At 42.5% G+C, this 15,127-nt stretch overlaps 1 protein-coding gene across 4 annotated transcripts in view; it reads right to left on the bottom strand.

Annotated features, from left to right (window-relative positions):
• Positions 1–1,634: 1,634 nt before the first annotated feature.
• TSPAN11 (tetraspanin 11) overlaps positions 1,635–15,127 on the bottom strand; it is a 163,516-nt gene continuing 150,023 nt past the window's right edge. For 2 of the 4 annotated variants that reach the window (XM_026652298.1, XM_026652299.1), the window contains one exon: positions 5,163–5,968. In XM_026652298.1, coding sequence (XP_026508083.1) covers positions 5,909–5,968 — 60 coding nt within the window. In that variant the 3' untranslated portion in view covers positions 5,163–5,908. Of the gene's footprint in view, positions 2,496–5,162; positions 5,969–15,127 lie in introns of those variants that run through there. The other 2 variants (XR_003369812.2, XM_026652300.2) reach the window with 2 other exon arrangements.

Below are 15,127 nucleotides of genomic sequence, written 5' to 3'. Positions count from 1 at the left end.
GCCAGTCACCATGCAGTCACTAATATTTCCTCATCACAAAGCCATCACCGCTGTCTTGACAAATTACCCAGTGTATTTTGGATAAGCCTTGTTTTTTAAATAGATGCTGCTGGTAAAAAATAGTATGGACTTAACTGGGCAGAAAATTGGGGTGTTGAGAGAAATGATTTGCAGCAGTAGCACCAAAAAGATGAAACGACAAAAGTTTTGGTGGTAAGGCTCTTAAGCTGCAGTCCGTTAGGATTGGAACTTTCTTGAAAAATCACTATGAAACACAATGTAGGCCACTTTGATATTATCTGGGGGAAATCTGGTCACTGAACCCAATGAGGGAGAGCTTAAATTCTGGTTGATGGGACAGCTCTGCCTTCCGCACACTGGGAGACTATTCCTGCCTTAAACTCAAAGTCAATGCAAAGGGACCCTAGCTGATTTTATTCTACTAGGTTTCAGCGTTGCTAGTGTCTCACACTGAAGAGCTGTGCATCCCAGACAAATAAATGAAAGGTGCAGCACTAAAGAAAAGGGGACTTGAAGGATATCCCTCAGGGAAGGGAACAGGCAGGACTAGAATTGGTTCGTTAAGCCCAACCAATTGTCCCCATGTACCATGACCAACATTTTTCAAATTGAGGTGCCCCAAATCACAAACCTAAATTCCATATACAGTGTCACCTAAATAAGAAGCCTTTTTTTTTAAAGGTTTTTGGCACATCTGGAAATCAAGTCACTTTTAATAGATAGCTAAAAATATATTTACGAGCCTAACTTTAGGAACCTACACTTGAATATTTTGACCTATAAGTTTTGAATGAAAGAATGGAAATGCAAAACTATATTTTAAAAACACAAACTAACTAAGAAGCAATAGCAGCACCATAAAAATCAAAGTGTGTAGTGATTTCTTTTGCCCACACATCTGTCAAAGTGATATGTCTCCATGGATCTGTCTTAGCATCTCCATCACCATGTCAAATAGCAGATTGTTTCTAGTCAAGGAAACAAAATGAGACTGCACTGGAACAGATGTGCCATAAATCTACTTAGGGCTGGTAGTGTCCCCACAAAATGAGAAAGTGCTTAGGCAGAGAAATGAGGAATAGCATATGTTACAACATCAGACACCCTGCCTGCAACTAGTATAGGCACACACTCTTGCTTTACTTACAGTACAATCAGCACAGAAAAAAAATCTATTTGTTAATAATAGTTAGCTGCTTTTTAATTGATAGTTTTCAAAATACTGTACTCTGGTGAGTAATTAGCACTATCCCCATTTCCCAGAGAGGGGAAACTGAGGCACAGAGACGTGACATGCTCAACACTGCATAGTGAATTGGTGGCAAACCTGAGATTTTCCCATCTGCCAGTCCAATGCCCAATCCACCAGACCATGTTCTCAACCCTTGAAGTCCTTTAGCATTTAACAGAGATGAAACCATTAGAATTCTTTAGAAATTGCTGTACTAACCTACTGATTTTAATAGAGTGAAGAGCCATACAATAGCAGGGATATAATTTCTATTAGATAAAATTCCATAGGCTTTTTGATAAGGGAAATTTTTACCATCCAGGGACTAAAAAAACAATTTCTATTTCACTGAAATGAAATAAAATGTGCTCATGGGACTTAGTTCTGATTTACGTTCTATGCCTTTATTCACTGAAAGATTATAGTACCACATAGAACAGCATAACAATCAGTCAAATACGGCAAGAAATAGGCACTGTGAGATACATTGGGGTTGTCTGACAAGGCAAAAGTTGGCGTAACAGCTGTTATACTGGAGTTCTGGACTCTGCTATTAACTTAATGCAGCATTTTTACGTTATTCTAACTGATTGACTGTTTACATTACAATTCCAAACAAGTTGATAATGTGTATATCATAAAAGTACAATAGGGCAAAAGTGCTTTTCCTCCACTACATTTTATGTCTGACTGGAAGGCATATTTGTGTCCACTGCTTTAGACTGTATACAAGTTTGAGGCTTAGTTCTTTATATTGTTTAATATCCTCTCCAGCTGTACTTTCGATTGTGCAGTACCTTTTTGAGAGCTAGCGAGACTTTAACACAAAATGAAAGCCACTCACTTTGAATTTTTTTTAAAGCAGTCAGTTAATATCCTGATGAATTCTAAAACACCTTTACACAAAAGTTACTTTATCAACAGAAAAGCTTGTTGCTGTCTGTAAGCAGGTGATGTTCACAATTTGGCCTGGACAGAGTATACTAACATTTTATAAAGTTCAAATTTAGGCCTCAATCCTACAATTGACAGTCTGCCCACATGATGTCAGTTCCCAGATCTGAGTCTTACCTCCTTCCTGGAATGTAACTTTATGGTAACAAATATCAGTGAAAAACACACTTCAGTCTATGCTGCTTTCATCCCCAAACTGGCTGTTCTTGGGGTTTGTCCTGCAGATCTCCTCTGTCCCATCCACTCGTTTCTTCTATCTCAGGGAGAGGCTCCAACCCATCTTATATTTCTTGAATGGAGAGAGTGACTCAGTTAAAACACCTTGACAGAGATATGTAGGGTCCAAGCATCTGAATCAAGATAATGCAGCAGAAAAGCCCTGGAATCTGTCACCCTATTATGTCTCCTTTCGTTAGCCCTTCCTTTGCAGCTGTCACATTATTTAGCATGGATAACATGGACAGTAGCCTACGACATAGAGGAAGGCTGCTTGAGTAGCTGTTTGCACTGCTATAAAAGAAAACTAACAGGTTCTACTTACCATTGCAACAAACATACGCCTTCTCAGCCTAGCCCTTCCTATCATTTCTCAGTCAGTATCAAGATGTTGACTCCCACCGCCATTCAGCCCAGGATACCAGCCTCAATCGCCCACTTGCTAAATTTTTGAAGAAGCACCTTTGTGCTTTCTCCCATGCTGCCTCTCATGCTTTGGAGGCGCTCCACCGAGCTACCTCCTCCCCCTCCTTCAAAACCCTCCTTAAATCTCTCCTTTGCTGAGATGACTATAAGAAACTTCACAACAGTTTAGGCTGCAGGTATGCTGAGATCACTTCCTATCATGCTGACCAGCATTGTCTCATTGTGTCCTTGTACTCCCCCATTAGTCTTTCTCTACCTGTTATCTCTTGTCTAATACTTACATTGTAAGCTCTTTGGGCAGGGATAGGATTTTGTTTGTTTGTTCTGCATTTGTATTGTGCCTAGCATAATGGGGTTCTGGTCCATGACTAGAGTGTTTAGGCCCTATGGTAATACAAATAATACAAAAATAGTACGCTCAGATAAAGTAATGGGTTGTATCAATAGAGTTTTATCTCAAGCAGGTTAAAAATAAAAGTAATAGGGACTATTCAGCTCATTGTGGATGGAGGTGCACACACAGGCTCACCAAGTCATAAACGACCCTTTACCTCAAATGCATGCATTGCCTCCTGCCTTTCCCTCACCTGTGCTGTTTGGCAGTCCTAGCCTCAAACAGAAACTTACTGGTGTTAAACTGTAAAACAAGGAGGTGGTAACTAGCAAACAATTGCTGGTAAAAACCTGACAAGCTGAGTTAAAGAGACAGCCTGTGATTTAAAAGACACCAAACGTAACTTGGGCTATGCCTACACTACATCATTTACAGGGGCACAGCTGTATTGATGCAGCTGTGCTGCTGTAGTGCTTCTGGTAAAGACGCTCTAAGCCGATAGGAGAGAGCTCTCCCATCAGCTTAATAACTCCTGCCACCTTGAGAGGTGGTAGCTATGTCGGCAGGAGAAGCTCTCCTGTTGACATAGTGCTGTCTACACCAGCATTTAGGTCGGTGTAAATTATGTCGCTCAGGGGTGTGGCTTATTCGCACCCCTGAGCGACGTAAGTTGTATTGAACTAATTTGAGGTGTAGACATAGCCTCAGTGAAGTGGCGGGTCCATAGAATATAGCTAGCCAGAATGACTGTATTACAGAGGCATACAAGGCTATGAGAATCTGAAAATCATTATTATTACACACAAAACAACATATAGAGAATTGTCCTTCCATAAAGTATCTTTTCTTACAGTTTATCTTAAAACAAGTCTCAGAGGTATCACTGGCAATAGAAAAATGACCGTTCTTACACGTATTTAAGTAATAGTAATCAAGTGTTGAGTAACATACCCAAGTGTAATTTGTGAAACTGTATCTACTTTGGGTTCACTTGTATTTTGCAAAACTGTTGAATCTTTCATAAAATTACAAGTGGTTTTTTTTTATTATATATAAAGAAGTGGGGGTTTCCTTCTATTTTGCAATTGCGTAATCAAGAACTAACTATGTGGCAGCAGAATCATTTGTTACTGAAAGAATTTCACTGTCTTGAAAGAGACAATCGGAAAGAAAATTGGTTACACCTCTAGCCATCCATTCTATCTAGCCATCCATCTATCCATTCTGTCTAGCCATCTGTTCCATCTAGGCACCCATTCCACCTATCTAATCATTTATCCATCCTGTGCTCGTCAAAGTGGTTTCTGAGCAATTTGGCAATCACAGCAAAGTGACAGCAATTCAGATTTGTTTTTAATGCTATTTCTTTTTATTTGTTCTTAGTAACTGTAGGGCTCATTAGCAAAATAACCCTTATACCTAAGTGGAGTTAATATAATGCATCTTATTCTGATGACAGAAAACAGTTGAATGATGTAGTGTAGCATTTCAAAATCTTTTTAAAAAGAGATTTTTCTCCTCTGAATCAGGATCCCTAAGCTAGGCACAAAATCTCCTCTTTTATCAGTTAGGTTTGTGCTGGTAGTCTGCAATAAAGCAGTAAAGCTAAAAGTCCTAACGGAGGCACTTCAGATAAATATGGAACAGCAACAAGAGCAATGCAAACGCGGATACTCTCCCACTGTTGCCTCCTACTCACAATCTTCCCAGAGGCCCTAAATTATAATTAAACATACTTCTAAATCAGGGGTTTTCAAACTTCATTGCACCACGATCCCCTTCTGATAACAAACATTACTACATGACCCCAGGTGGGGGGCCGAAGCCCGAGCCCCACCACCCCAGGTGGGAGGGCCAAAGCCAAATACCAAGGGCTTCAGCCCCAGGCAGGGGTCCTGTAACCTGAGCCCCACCACCCAGGCTTCGACCCCACCTCAGGCTTTGGCCCCAAGCCCCAGAAAGTCTAAGCCAGCCCTGGTGACCCCATTAAAACGAGGTCATGACCCACTCTGGGGTCCTGACCCACAGTTTGAGAACCACTGTTCTAAATCAAATCTAGCTGAAATGCATCCAGTCTACTCATACAGTACCCCCTGCTGGGCTATTCCTGGTGCAGCTCTGGCAGCAGGGCCAGTCTGTTACCCTCTATCTGATACAAAAGGTGCTGTGACTGCAGTGCAGCGTCAATTGGACCTGGAGGGAGGGGGAGACAGACACAGATTGAAAAAAAATACTAAACAGCAAAAAGTTGACATAGTTATGAAATATAAAAAATCCCTTCATTTAAAAAAATAAAGCTAGTTGCTCAAGTTAAAATATCCTATAGTCAGGAAGATATTTCTGTTAAACTAAGAAAATCTGGGATGAATATGCAGCAGATGCACTGTTACTGAACAATACAGATTGTGGAGCTACAAAAGAATGTCCTTACAAATCATACTGCATAAGAGTAGTAACGCTTTTTTTTTTTAAAAAAAATCTTGTACCAAAAAACAATAGAAAATATTTTTTTCTCTTCTCAGTTAAGAATTATTTCAAGGTGGATTGGAAAGTGTTTCAGGCAGTGAACTTGCTAAAATTCATCTCGATTTAAGGCATATCAACATGAACAGAGAAGGAGGCTATAAATATGGTCCATTAAGCATGCACAGGTAATACTGATACACGTTGAAATGTTGTTTCTCTAGATTGTGCATTAAGGCAAAGAGAGCGGAGACTTTTAGTCTTCAGTAAGAGTCCATTTTAATTCTTCTGTGTAGACAGCAGGTAAAAATCATCCCACAGCTCTGTGTTTAAAACAAAACAAAAATAAATTATTGTACCACGTCAGTAGTGGATGGAAAACACTAATGCACATTAGCAGAGCTAATCCAATTTCATGGAACCAAAATAAAATTTTTTAAAAGGCCTTTTTATTTGGATAGTAATCAAATTTCCATTCAGTCAGATATGGATTTTATTTTTCCATTAATACCGTATTGACAAACAGAACTCTAAAACGTCAACAACAAAGATTCCTTATACAGGACACCACAAGCTCTTATGATGCCTGATTTCTAAGCCCACCACAGGGGTGGACTTTAGGCCCAAGCTCACTGCACATTCAGGGGCCCTTCTTCCTGCTACCAGACAATTAATGGTTCTGGTAAAGGTACTGCTTGTTGAGATGCACCCTTGCGAGGTGCCAAGCACATCCTGGGAGGCTCTGATGCTACCACCCCCACTGAAGTCAATAAGTCTAATCCTGCTGCCACTGTGAGTTTCCCCATTGACTTTAGTGGGGGGCAGCATTAGGGCTAACAGAGCTCAGCATCTCAGACCAGATTCACTGACCATCTGCTTTCCCAGCACTCTTAGACCTCTGTTCCCGTCTCAGCTTCTTCCCATCCATCTGCACTCGGGCCTGACACATTGTGCTGGAGACCTGCTCTTCCCCCTATACTTTGCTCACTGCACTCTGCATTGGATCAGCCTTTGCCATTGCTTGGCAACTGGGGGAATATTGTTGGTGTACAGAGGTTAGGCGTCCAGTCACAGGTAGGATGAGGCTGGATGGTGTCCTGCCTGTCCTACTTTGCACAAAACATAGGTGCTGTCCTGCCCCCAACACATCAGCATGTCAGCTATTTCCTTTCCAAGTGGGACAAGAGAAGCACCAGCCACCTAATCCTCGTCCCTCAACATATGATTTCCATTGGTGTTGGGGGAGTAGGGAGAGGCTTGCGGGATCAGACCCTGTCAAGGAGAGCCATGTCGACAGATCTCTCAAAGACAGCATCTGTGTCCTGACTGGAGTCCTTTGCATCCATCTCCTCAGCTGTTTTTTTCTTACCTTTGTCTTGTTTGTTACAGTAGGTTAATTTCTGGCAGCTATTTTTCCATGCTCCAGAATGTTAACATCACCATTCTATTTATAGTTCCCGTGCTGACACTTGGTAATGAAAATATATTTTCACGACTTGTATGCGCTCCTCTGGCTTTCTCCTTTTCACCCCCCTGACCCTACTGCTTACTTCTTGGATGACTGAGACTTTTCATGCTGCCAGGCAAAATTAGTTGAAAAGAGGAGTATTTCCAAAGTTGAAAAGGATTTAACCACCCCCCAAACCAGTCTAATTTAATTTAAGAACAATCTGATTGTTCCTTGACCACTGACCATATTGTCAGAACTCTGGATATCTCCAGACATGTAGATTAATGAAGAACTGCAGAGATTAGGCAAAAAAATCCCGACTGTTTCAAATCAAGATCTTGCCTGTGCTTAGACAGAACATATACAGAAGCCTAACCAGAGCTACGTTAGGTAGCTGGAACGTCATTCAGAGGAAAGAAGACACAGAATCTTGGGCTAGGTCTACACTACAGCGGGGGGTCAACCTAAGATACGCAACTTCAGCTACGTGAATACCGTAGCTGAAGTTGCGTATTTTAGGTCGACTTACCTGGCTGTGAGGACGGGGGAAAGTCGACCGCTGCCGCGCTGCCGTCGACTCCGCTGCCGCCTCTTGCCGCGGTGGATTTCCGGAGTCGACGGCAGAGCGATCAGAGATCGATTTTATCGCGTCTTCACTAGACGTGATAAGTCGATCCCAGAACATCGATTGCCTGCCGCCGGACCCTCCGGTAAGTGTAGATGTACCCTTGGTCTTGGAGCTTGGCAAACAAGCAAAGGTGCAAATGATATTTTATGCTTTACTGCGTTTCTGAGCTGTAAGTCAGCCCAATGCAGAGGACCCAGGCCAGGCCACACCCACCTCTTAAACCCATGGGGCCAAATCCTGATCCTGCTGACATCGATGACAAATTTTCATTGACTTCGAGAATGGGATTTGGTGCTAAAGCACAAATCCATGTCCCAGCACCTATTCTCTGCAGCTAGGCCAGGCATAGGGCAGATTTGGGGTGTTGGGGGGGGGAGGGGAAGAATATTCTTCCCCAAACTATGGGGCAGTTGAGGAGATGATCCACAAAAGTTGCTTCAGTCATGGTAACCACCATTGGGCCTTATGCAGTCCTCTGTGGGGCAAAGGACCAGAGGACCTGAACTGGATGGGACTTTCTGGCCAGCCCATGCCTCACCCCTTCCTGCCCAGCGCAGGTGGACCCTGCAGCGATGAGCACTGTGCTGAGCATGGTCTGCTCCTCTGGCATGGCTCACCCTCCCAGTCCCCCCCTTCCCAACAGGACTCCATTAGTCCCACTGCATGTGGCCCAGATCTCTACTCCATTATGCAGCACTTCAGTGATGTGGGGGCCCTGAAGTGGCTGCCTCTGCTCTGGGGCAAATTTCATCTTGAATGCTAGAGAATCTCATCGAGTTTGCTCATTTGCTAAAGCAGGGCATTCGCCCTCTGAATGTGCGTGCAGTGCATGTGGATCTGCTGTCACGTCCATTTTCTGCCTCAGCTGCTTCTACTAATAAGGCTTTGATGCACTGGGTCACATCTTGACTTAATTGCAGTCAGACTCTCTTGGCAGGTCATTTAAACAGAACGTCTCCATGAAGCTGAAGCAGGTGCTTGTTTTCCAGTTCCATGACAAGGGGGGCCTGTCAGAGCAAGAGAGGGAGCTGCAAAAGCTCTACAACCAACTCACAGACAAGACAGCTTATTACTAGTTTGACAGTGCACAGTAAACACAGTGGGCCAGATTCTCATTTACACCAAAGCCACTTTATACAGCTGTAGGAGTGGAAAAGAGCCTTAGAGTGAGTGTAAATGTCATTTACTCCCCCTTCAAGGTCTCTCTGCGCTGTAGAGCAGCCTTCGTGTATATGAAAATCAGGTCCACAAACCTGAAAGTGCTGCTGGATTCCACACAGAGGCTCGGCTCTAAACAGAAATAACAAAAAGACCTGTTTGTTGCAGGAGAGATTTCAGACTGAGGTCCAGTCCTGGCAATCAGAGATGGCTCCACTCGCCACTGGGTTGAAAAATGGCACACAACTGATTACTGCTGGTGCCATGGCTTTGTTATTATTTGTATTGCAATGGCATCTACATGCTCCAGTGAAGGAGCAGGGGCCATTGGGCTAGGCCCGGTACACACACATATAAAAGCTCATAATCTACATCTATGATGAGAGACAACAGGTGGATACAGCAAAGAGATGGGGTAATTGCTGGTAATTGAAGAGATTTTGTCTTTGTTTAGGGCCTGATCCTGCAATGAGTAATCCTTACTTAAAAGAGTACAGTGGCCTTAAACATTTGTGCGAACATAAGGTTGTATCCAGACCCCACTGAAGTTAATGGGTGCTTTGACGCTGACTTCAATGGGATCAGGATTTCTCCCATATGAACTGCCAGACAAAATAAGACCAGTGGTACATCTAGCCCAATATTCTGTCGCTGACAGTAATTCCAAGGAAGATACAAGAAACTCTGTAAAGGACAATTAAGGAATAACCAGCCCATAGGGAAAATTTCTAAGCACGAAGGTTTATATCCCTTGTAATTTATTTTATCCTATCTAATGTAACTGTGGTTCTTCTCATTATCTGTATAAACAGCCAATCCTTTTTTGGAATCCTGCTAAGCTCTTGGCCTTTGCAATTAGGTAACTTTACTGCCGTATTCCCTATAGCAAAAGGACTACTTGGAGAATTCTACTAACATTGCTGTACTGTGAGTTAGCCACAAAAGCCATTAAAAAGTAAAAGGGAGCCACTGTAGACCCATTGACTTCAGTGGAACTGCCCATGTAAGGGTTGGTCTTGGAAGGGTGGGTTTGCAAGATTAGGCCTTATGTTATGTTTTACAAACATTTAATCATCCTTAGTGCTTATTTGCTCTTACACAACTCCACAAAGGCAGGCAAATCTCATGCAAAGCCATTGCAAGCCCGCCTTTCAGTAAGGTTGTGCTGTGCAGAAAGAGCTGACAGCCTTTTACCAAACACCCAAGAAAAACAAAAAGAATCATGCAAGATGGTCACAAGCCACAAGAGCATTCCCAGGCATGCATTTAAAAGAATACCATACACACCATACCATAGTAAGGGTAAAGAAGGCTAACCAGTCACATTACAGAATACGCATCTTCTTCCTCTTCCTTATAGAGAACATAGTTAAAACAGGCGGTCAGGCCTGCACCAAGCAGCTAGTACACCATAAACAAAAACAGTCAGGAAAACAAGTTAGACTGGCTTGAACAGATGAGCTCAGTACAGTAATGTCAAAGGATTGAACTAGCTGCCCCCTATTCATTCCAAATTAGCACATGACACAATCTCTAGTGTCCTCATGACAAGAATTGGAGCTGACCACAGGAAAGTAGCAATTTGGGCTTTTCCTTCACATATCTGTATGTTTGGAAACAGCGAGATTGTCAAAAGTTTTCATCTTCTGATGATAAAATAAGGAAATTAAAATAGTGAGCAGCTGTTTCTATAGTTTAAATCATTCGGTCTTCAAAATCAATACAAATTCATTTGCAGTACAGCAGAACCACACAAAGGTTCCCATCCAACAAAGCACTTGAACACATGCTTAACTTTAAGCACACGAATCATTGAATTGACTTCAATGGGACTGCTTGAGCAGTAAGCTGCTACTCAATGTGAGTAAGGGTATCAGAGAGGCTGGTTCTAATTTGCACAATCAGTTATTCACAACAGTGCAGTCATTAGCACACATGAGCAAGGCTCTACTGCAGGGGTTCTCAAACTGGGGGTTGGGACCCTTCAGGGGGTCACAAGGTTATTACATGGGGGTCGCGAGCTGTCAGCCTCCGCCCCAAACCCCGCTTTGCCTCCAGCATTTATAATGGTGTTAAATATATTTAAAAGTGTTTTTAGTTTATAAGGGGGGTCACACTCAGAGGCTTGCTATGTGAAAGGGGTCACCCGTATAAAAGTTTGAGAACGACTGCTCTACTGTAACTGGGTTTTTGAAGCTGTACAATATTATTTTCTTAAATCCTACTGCTTTCTCTGTAGGTAAACTACTCCTCGGAGAGAACAGTGGGAACCTAAACTGCCTTGGAGTTTTCTCTCATTTGACTACCCAAGATACAACCTTTGGCTTCTTTCTGCCATTTGAAAAATAAAAATTAAACATCAATTACATTTTATTTAATATCAGGAAAATAATTCCCTATGTGAGCAGAAGCTAGACAATGTTGAGATTCATGAAATCAAGTACTGTCTTTCTTGCAAGTTGTCTGGATAGAACCTATTTTTCCACCCCTCACTGGGCCTATTTAGTGCCACTTTCATGGCTGCAATGCCTGCTATAGGTGAGATAGGTATATAGGCCTCATTTGAAGCCCATCGTAGTTGATGGAAGGACTCCTATTAACATCAATGGACTATACTGAGGGACCATAGTGCATGCACCATTAAAGCAGCAACTGTCCTTGGAAAAGAGAGCTATGGTTGATTCATAAAAAATACCACACAAGTGCATTCACATTCAGCTTTGGTATCAAACGAGCATAGAGCTTGTTTCTTCCACACGAAAGAACTCTTCCAGATTAATAGACTAGCGCTGTATTTAGGCAGCTGGAAAGCAAAGCATGAGAAAACATCATCTGCTGCAAACCAAGTGTTTTGTGGGGACAAAGTGTAACCTTATAAAATGAATATTAAAACTTTATGAGAATTACAACAGCATGGAATGCACCATCCTCCTAAACGATTGTTAGACATGCAGAATAAAAGAAACATGCATATCAGTGATAGAAGGAGGCAGGTCCTCTTACAGTCTACAGCCCTGATTTTGGATGTGAGCTTGAACTTTGAGAGGTCAACAACAGAAAGGCAGAAGTAGAGTGATGCTGTATTATACAAGGCATTAAGCCTTTATTTAGACTTTGGTGGAGGCAAAACTAAGGGATAAGTAAAGGTCCTATTGAGTTTGATTGTGCTTTGTATGCTTCCTTGCCTGTTGTTCATTCTTATCAGTTTGAACACTTGTTTGTTGATTGGATTAGAAAAGCCATAGGTGTGCAGAGTGCCTGGTAGCAGATATCAAGCTGTGAAAGACCTTATCCATGATGCGTGACAAATCAGAAGAGCTCCTGAAAACTCCCTGGTTTGCTATCCATTCCCATTTCTGGATGATAAGCCACTGGAGGGCAAGAGTGAGGTGGTTGAACTGAATTGGAATAAGATCTAGACTATGACTTTCCCATATAACTAGAGCGCTGCAAAATATTTGAAACAAGAAATGAGAAACATTACCAATTTACAGTTTTTTTTTTTAAAGAACTTGCTAGAAGTAGAGTGAGACTTATTTAATGGAGAAAAAGACTGTTTTTGTGGTTCACAGTGAAGCAGTGGGAAATGGTGGCCAACACTAACAACCAGTGTGTATACGGGGAACTTAAGCTATGCATCTCACCCCAGTATGTAAGTAGAGCATATGCTCAGTGCAGTGTATAATTGAGCGCACAGGACACATTCAGTAATACTTTGCCTGCACATTTTCAACACTGAAAAGTGAGCTTGGTTGCAAATCAGATCAGAAGGTCTGTAACTTTGCCACTACGTGAATGTATTCTTTTGTTTTAGTCACACCTCTCACTGTGCATGTGCCCGGCCTAAGACATGAGAACATTATGGCGTCCTGGTAAGGAACAGGCCGGATTTGCTGCTGTTGCTGCTGCAGATGCTCTTCTGTATGTGCAATTGTGAATACACTTCCGCATCTAAAGGCTGACTGCTCTTTTACTCCGCCTGCTCCGGAGGTAAGCTCACCTCTTCTGATCTAGTCCCTGCTTGGCATAAATTCCATTGTAAACACTTCATGGCCCTCTTGCTTAAATGAAAAGTTGGTAACCCCCCCCCTCCCCAAACGATAGAATCATAGAATCATAGATAGCACTTGATTTATTGCTGTTCTCAATGGACACAGAACACAACTGCTAAGGGCTCAATGGCTATACAAGCAAGTAAAGGGGGGAGAGTGTATTTGTGTGGACTACCCATAGCACTAATGGAAGCAAGAGAGGGCAATCAAACTTCACAGAATGGCTACCTCTCACCCTGCATCGGTGGGTAAGAGGGGCTGGGGACTGTACATAGCTTTGGCTCTAATGCTAATGTGCTTGCCTGTGTAGCTGGCCAGCATGCCAAGTATAGGCCTGATGCAATTTCTTTCTTCCCGGAAGCAGAGGGGAGTCTGGGAGACAGATTATGACTCTTTGAGTCACACTTTTCCCCAGGTTGCTTGTGGAGCAGCAGAACAATATACTGCAGGTCATGAAGTGACAATCTAGCTCTAAATCTCAACAGGCATGTGGCCCAGGGGTCAAACAACTGGCTATTTACGGATGAGCATCGCTGGGTCAGCTTTGACAGAAGAAACTTGGGGCAGAGAGAAGGGAGATGGGAGAGTCAGCAGTAATAGCGCCATATATTTCACTCTGTCTTTCCTGCCCTCTTTCCCCACTTACAATGTACAAAAGAAAAAATCAGACCGCTACTATTCCACGGCTGCTGAAATTTCTGAGTGTGCAAACCAGACGCTCAATATTTTGCAGAGAAATGAATTTTCAGTGACACGAAATTGCCTGAAACGAAAATGGTGAAATTTTTAAACCAAAGCACCGCACCTCACCTCTACTTTTGCACAGCTCTAGTTATCACCTAGGAAAGTGGGAGAAAATGAAGTTTGCCTTAGTATAACGGAGTAAGCAGGTGAATGGCACTGATTTTTTTTTTTTGCCTCCAGTGCATAGCAGGAAGGGAAGCACCCATTAAAGCTGAAAATGAGTGGATGAGTTATATTGCGATAAATAGGAAGAAACAAGCACACAGGTGGTCATACCGGAACAGATCCCAAATGCACTCCTATGTAAACAGGACTAATTCCTAAAAATGAAAGTAAATCCAAAACATAGGAGCATTAGTAGAGTGCTGTATTTACAGGAAACAATACACAAAAGTGCAGCAAAAACATGTTCAGTCCAACTAATACCTGATGAGCCCAAAGAGATCATAAAGAAGGTACATATACAAGGTAAAAATCTCAAACGCGTCAAATCAAAGTTCCATTTTTAAAAGTGACCTAGGGTATGTCTACACTGCAATTAAAAACCTGTGGCTGGCAAATGCCAGCTGACTTGAGCTTGTGAGGCTCAGGCTAAGGGGCTGTTTAATTGCGGGGTCGACATTTCGGCTCGGGCTAGAGACCAAGCTCTAGGACCCTGCGAGGTTAATCAGACCCTTTGCCTGAGCCCCATGAGCCCGAGTCAGTTGGCACAGGCCAGCTGCGGGTTTTTAATTGCAGCATAGACATACCCTTAGGGACTTGAGTCTAAGTCCCATTGAGTTTCAATGAGAATTAGCCTCCTAAGTACCTAAGGTCAAGATTTTCAGAAGTAACTAGTGATTTTGGGTGTTGCCCACGCATCATGTAATCGAACCCAAATACTGAAGCTTGCAAAAGCACTAGTCACTTCTGATTGTGTTGGTCTATGCCCAGAGGTAGGTATTTGTAGGATTCAGCTGTAAAATGGTACCTTCTTTGTCCATGATTCACACTGGCTTCTATACTGACAGACATTTTTAGTACCTTGAGTCCTGCAGAGCCTACTCTCCCTCAGCAGCATGATTAGCAGCTGTATTCTGATTGCAGGATCTTTATTATTGGAGATGGCTTCAGAGCCAGAACAACAAGCTGGATTTTCAGATCGGGGAAACAAATCATGTAAATTTCAAATTGAGCAAATACTCTCCAAATCATAAATACGTAAACCCTGAAAGACTAATGATAGAGGTTAATAAATACATGTATGGACCGGGGGCAGCATGTGCAATAACATGCTAAGAACACACGTGCATACTAGACTCAGCTAAAAGGGGATAATACTACTACTACTTTTCACTTACACTGTGCCTTTCATATCTGCATCTCAAAGTAACTAATTGTGCTTTGAAGGCTGATCCAAAATCCACTGAAGTAACGACCCTAATGGGCCCTAAGATACCGTTGGGAGCTA

Source organism: Terrapene carolina, unplaced genomic scaffold (assembly GCF_002925995.2).
Source record: "Terrapene carolina triunguis isolate 2854851 unplaced genomic scaffold, T_m_triunguis-2.0 Scaffold112, whole genome shotgun sequence".
In the NCBI taxonomy this organism is placed as follows: Eukaryota; Metazoa; Chordata; order Testudines; family Emydidae; genus Terrapene; species Terrapene triunguis.
Note: the sequence above shows the minus strand (reverse complement) of the source record. Positions and strands in the feature narration are given on the sequence as shown.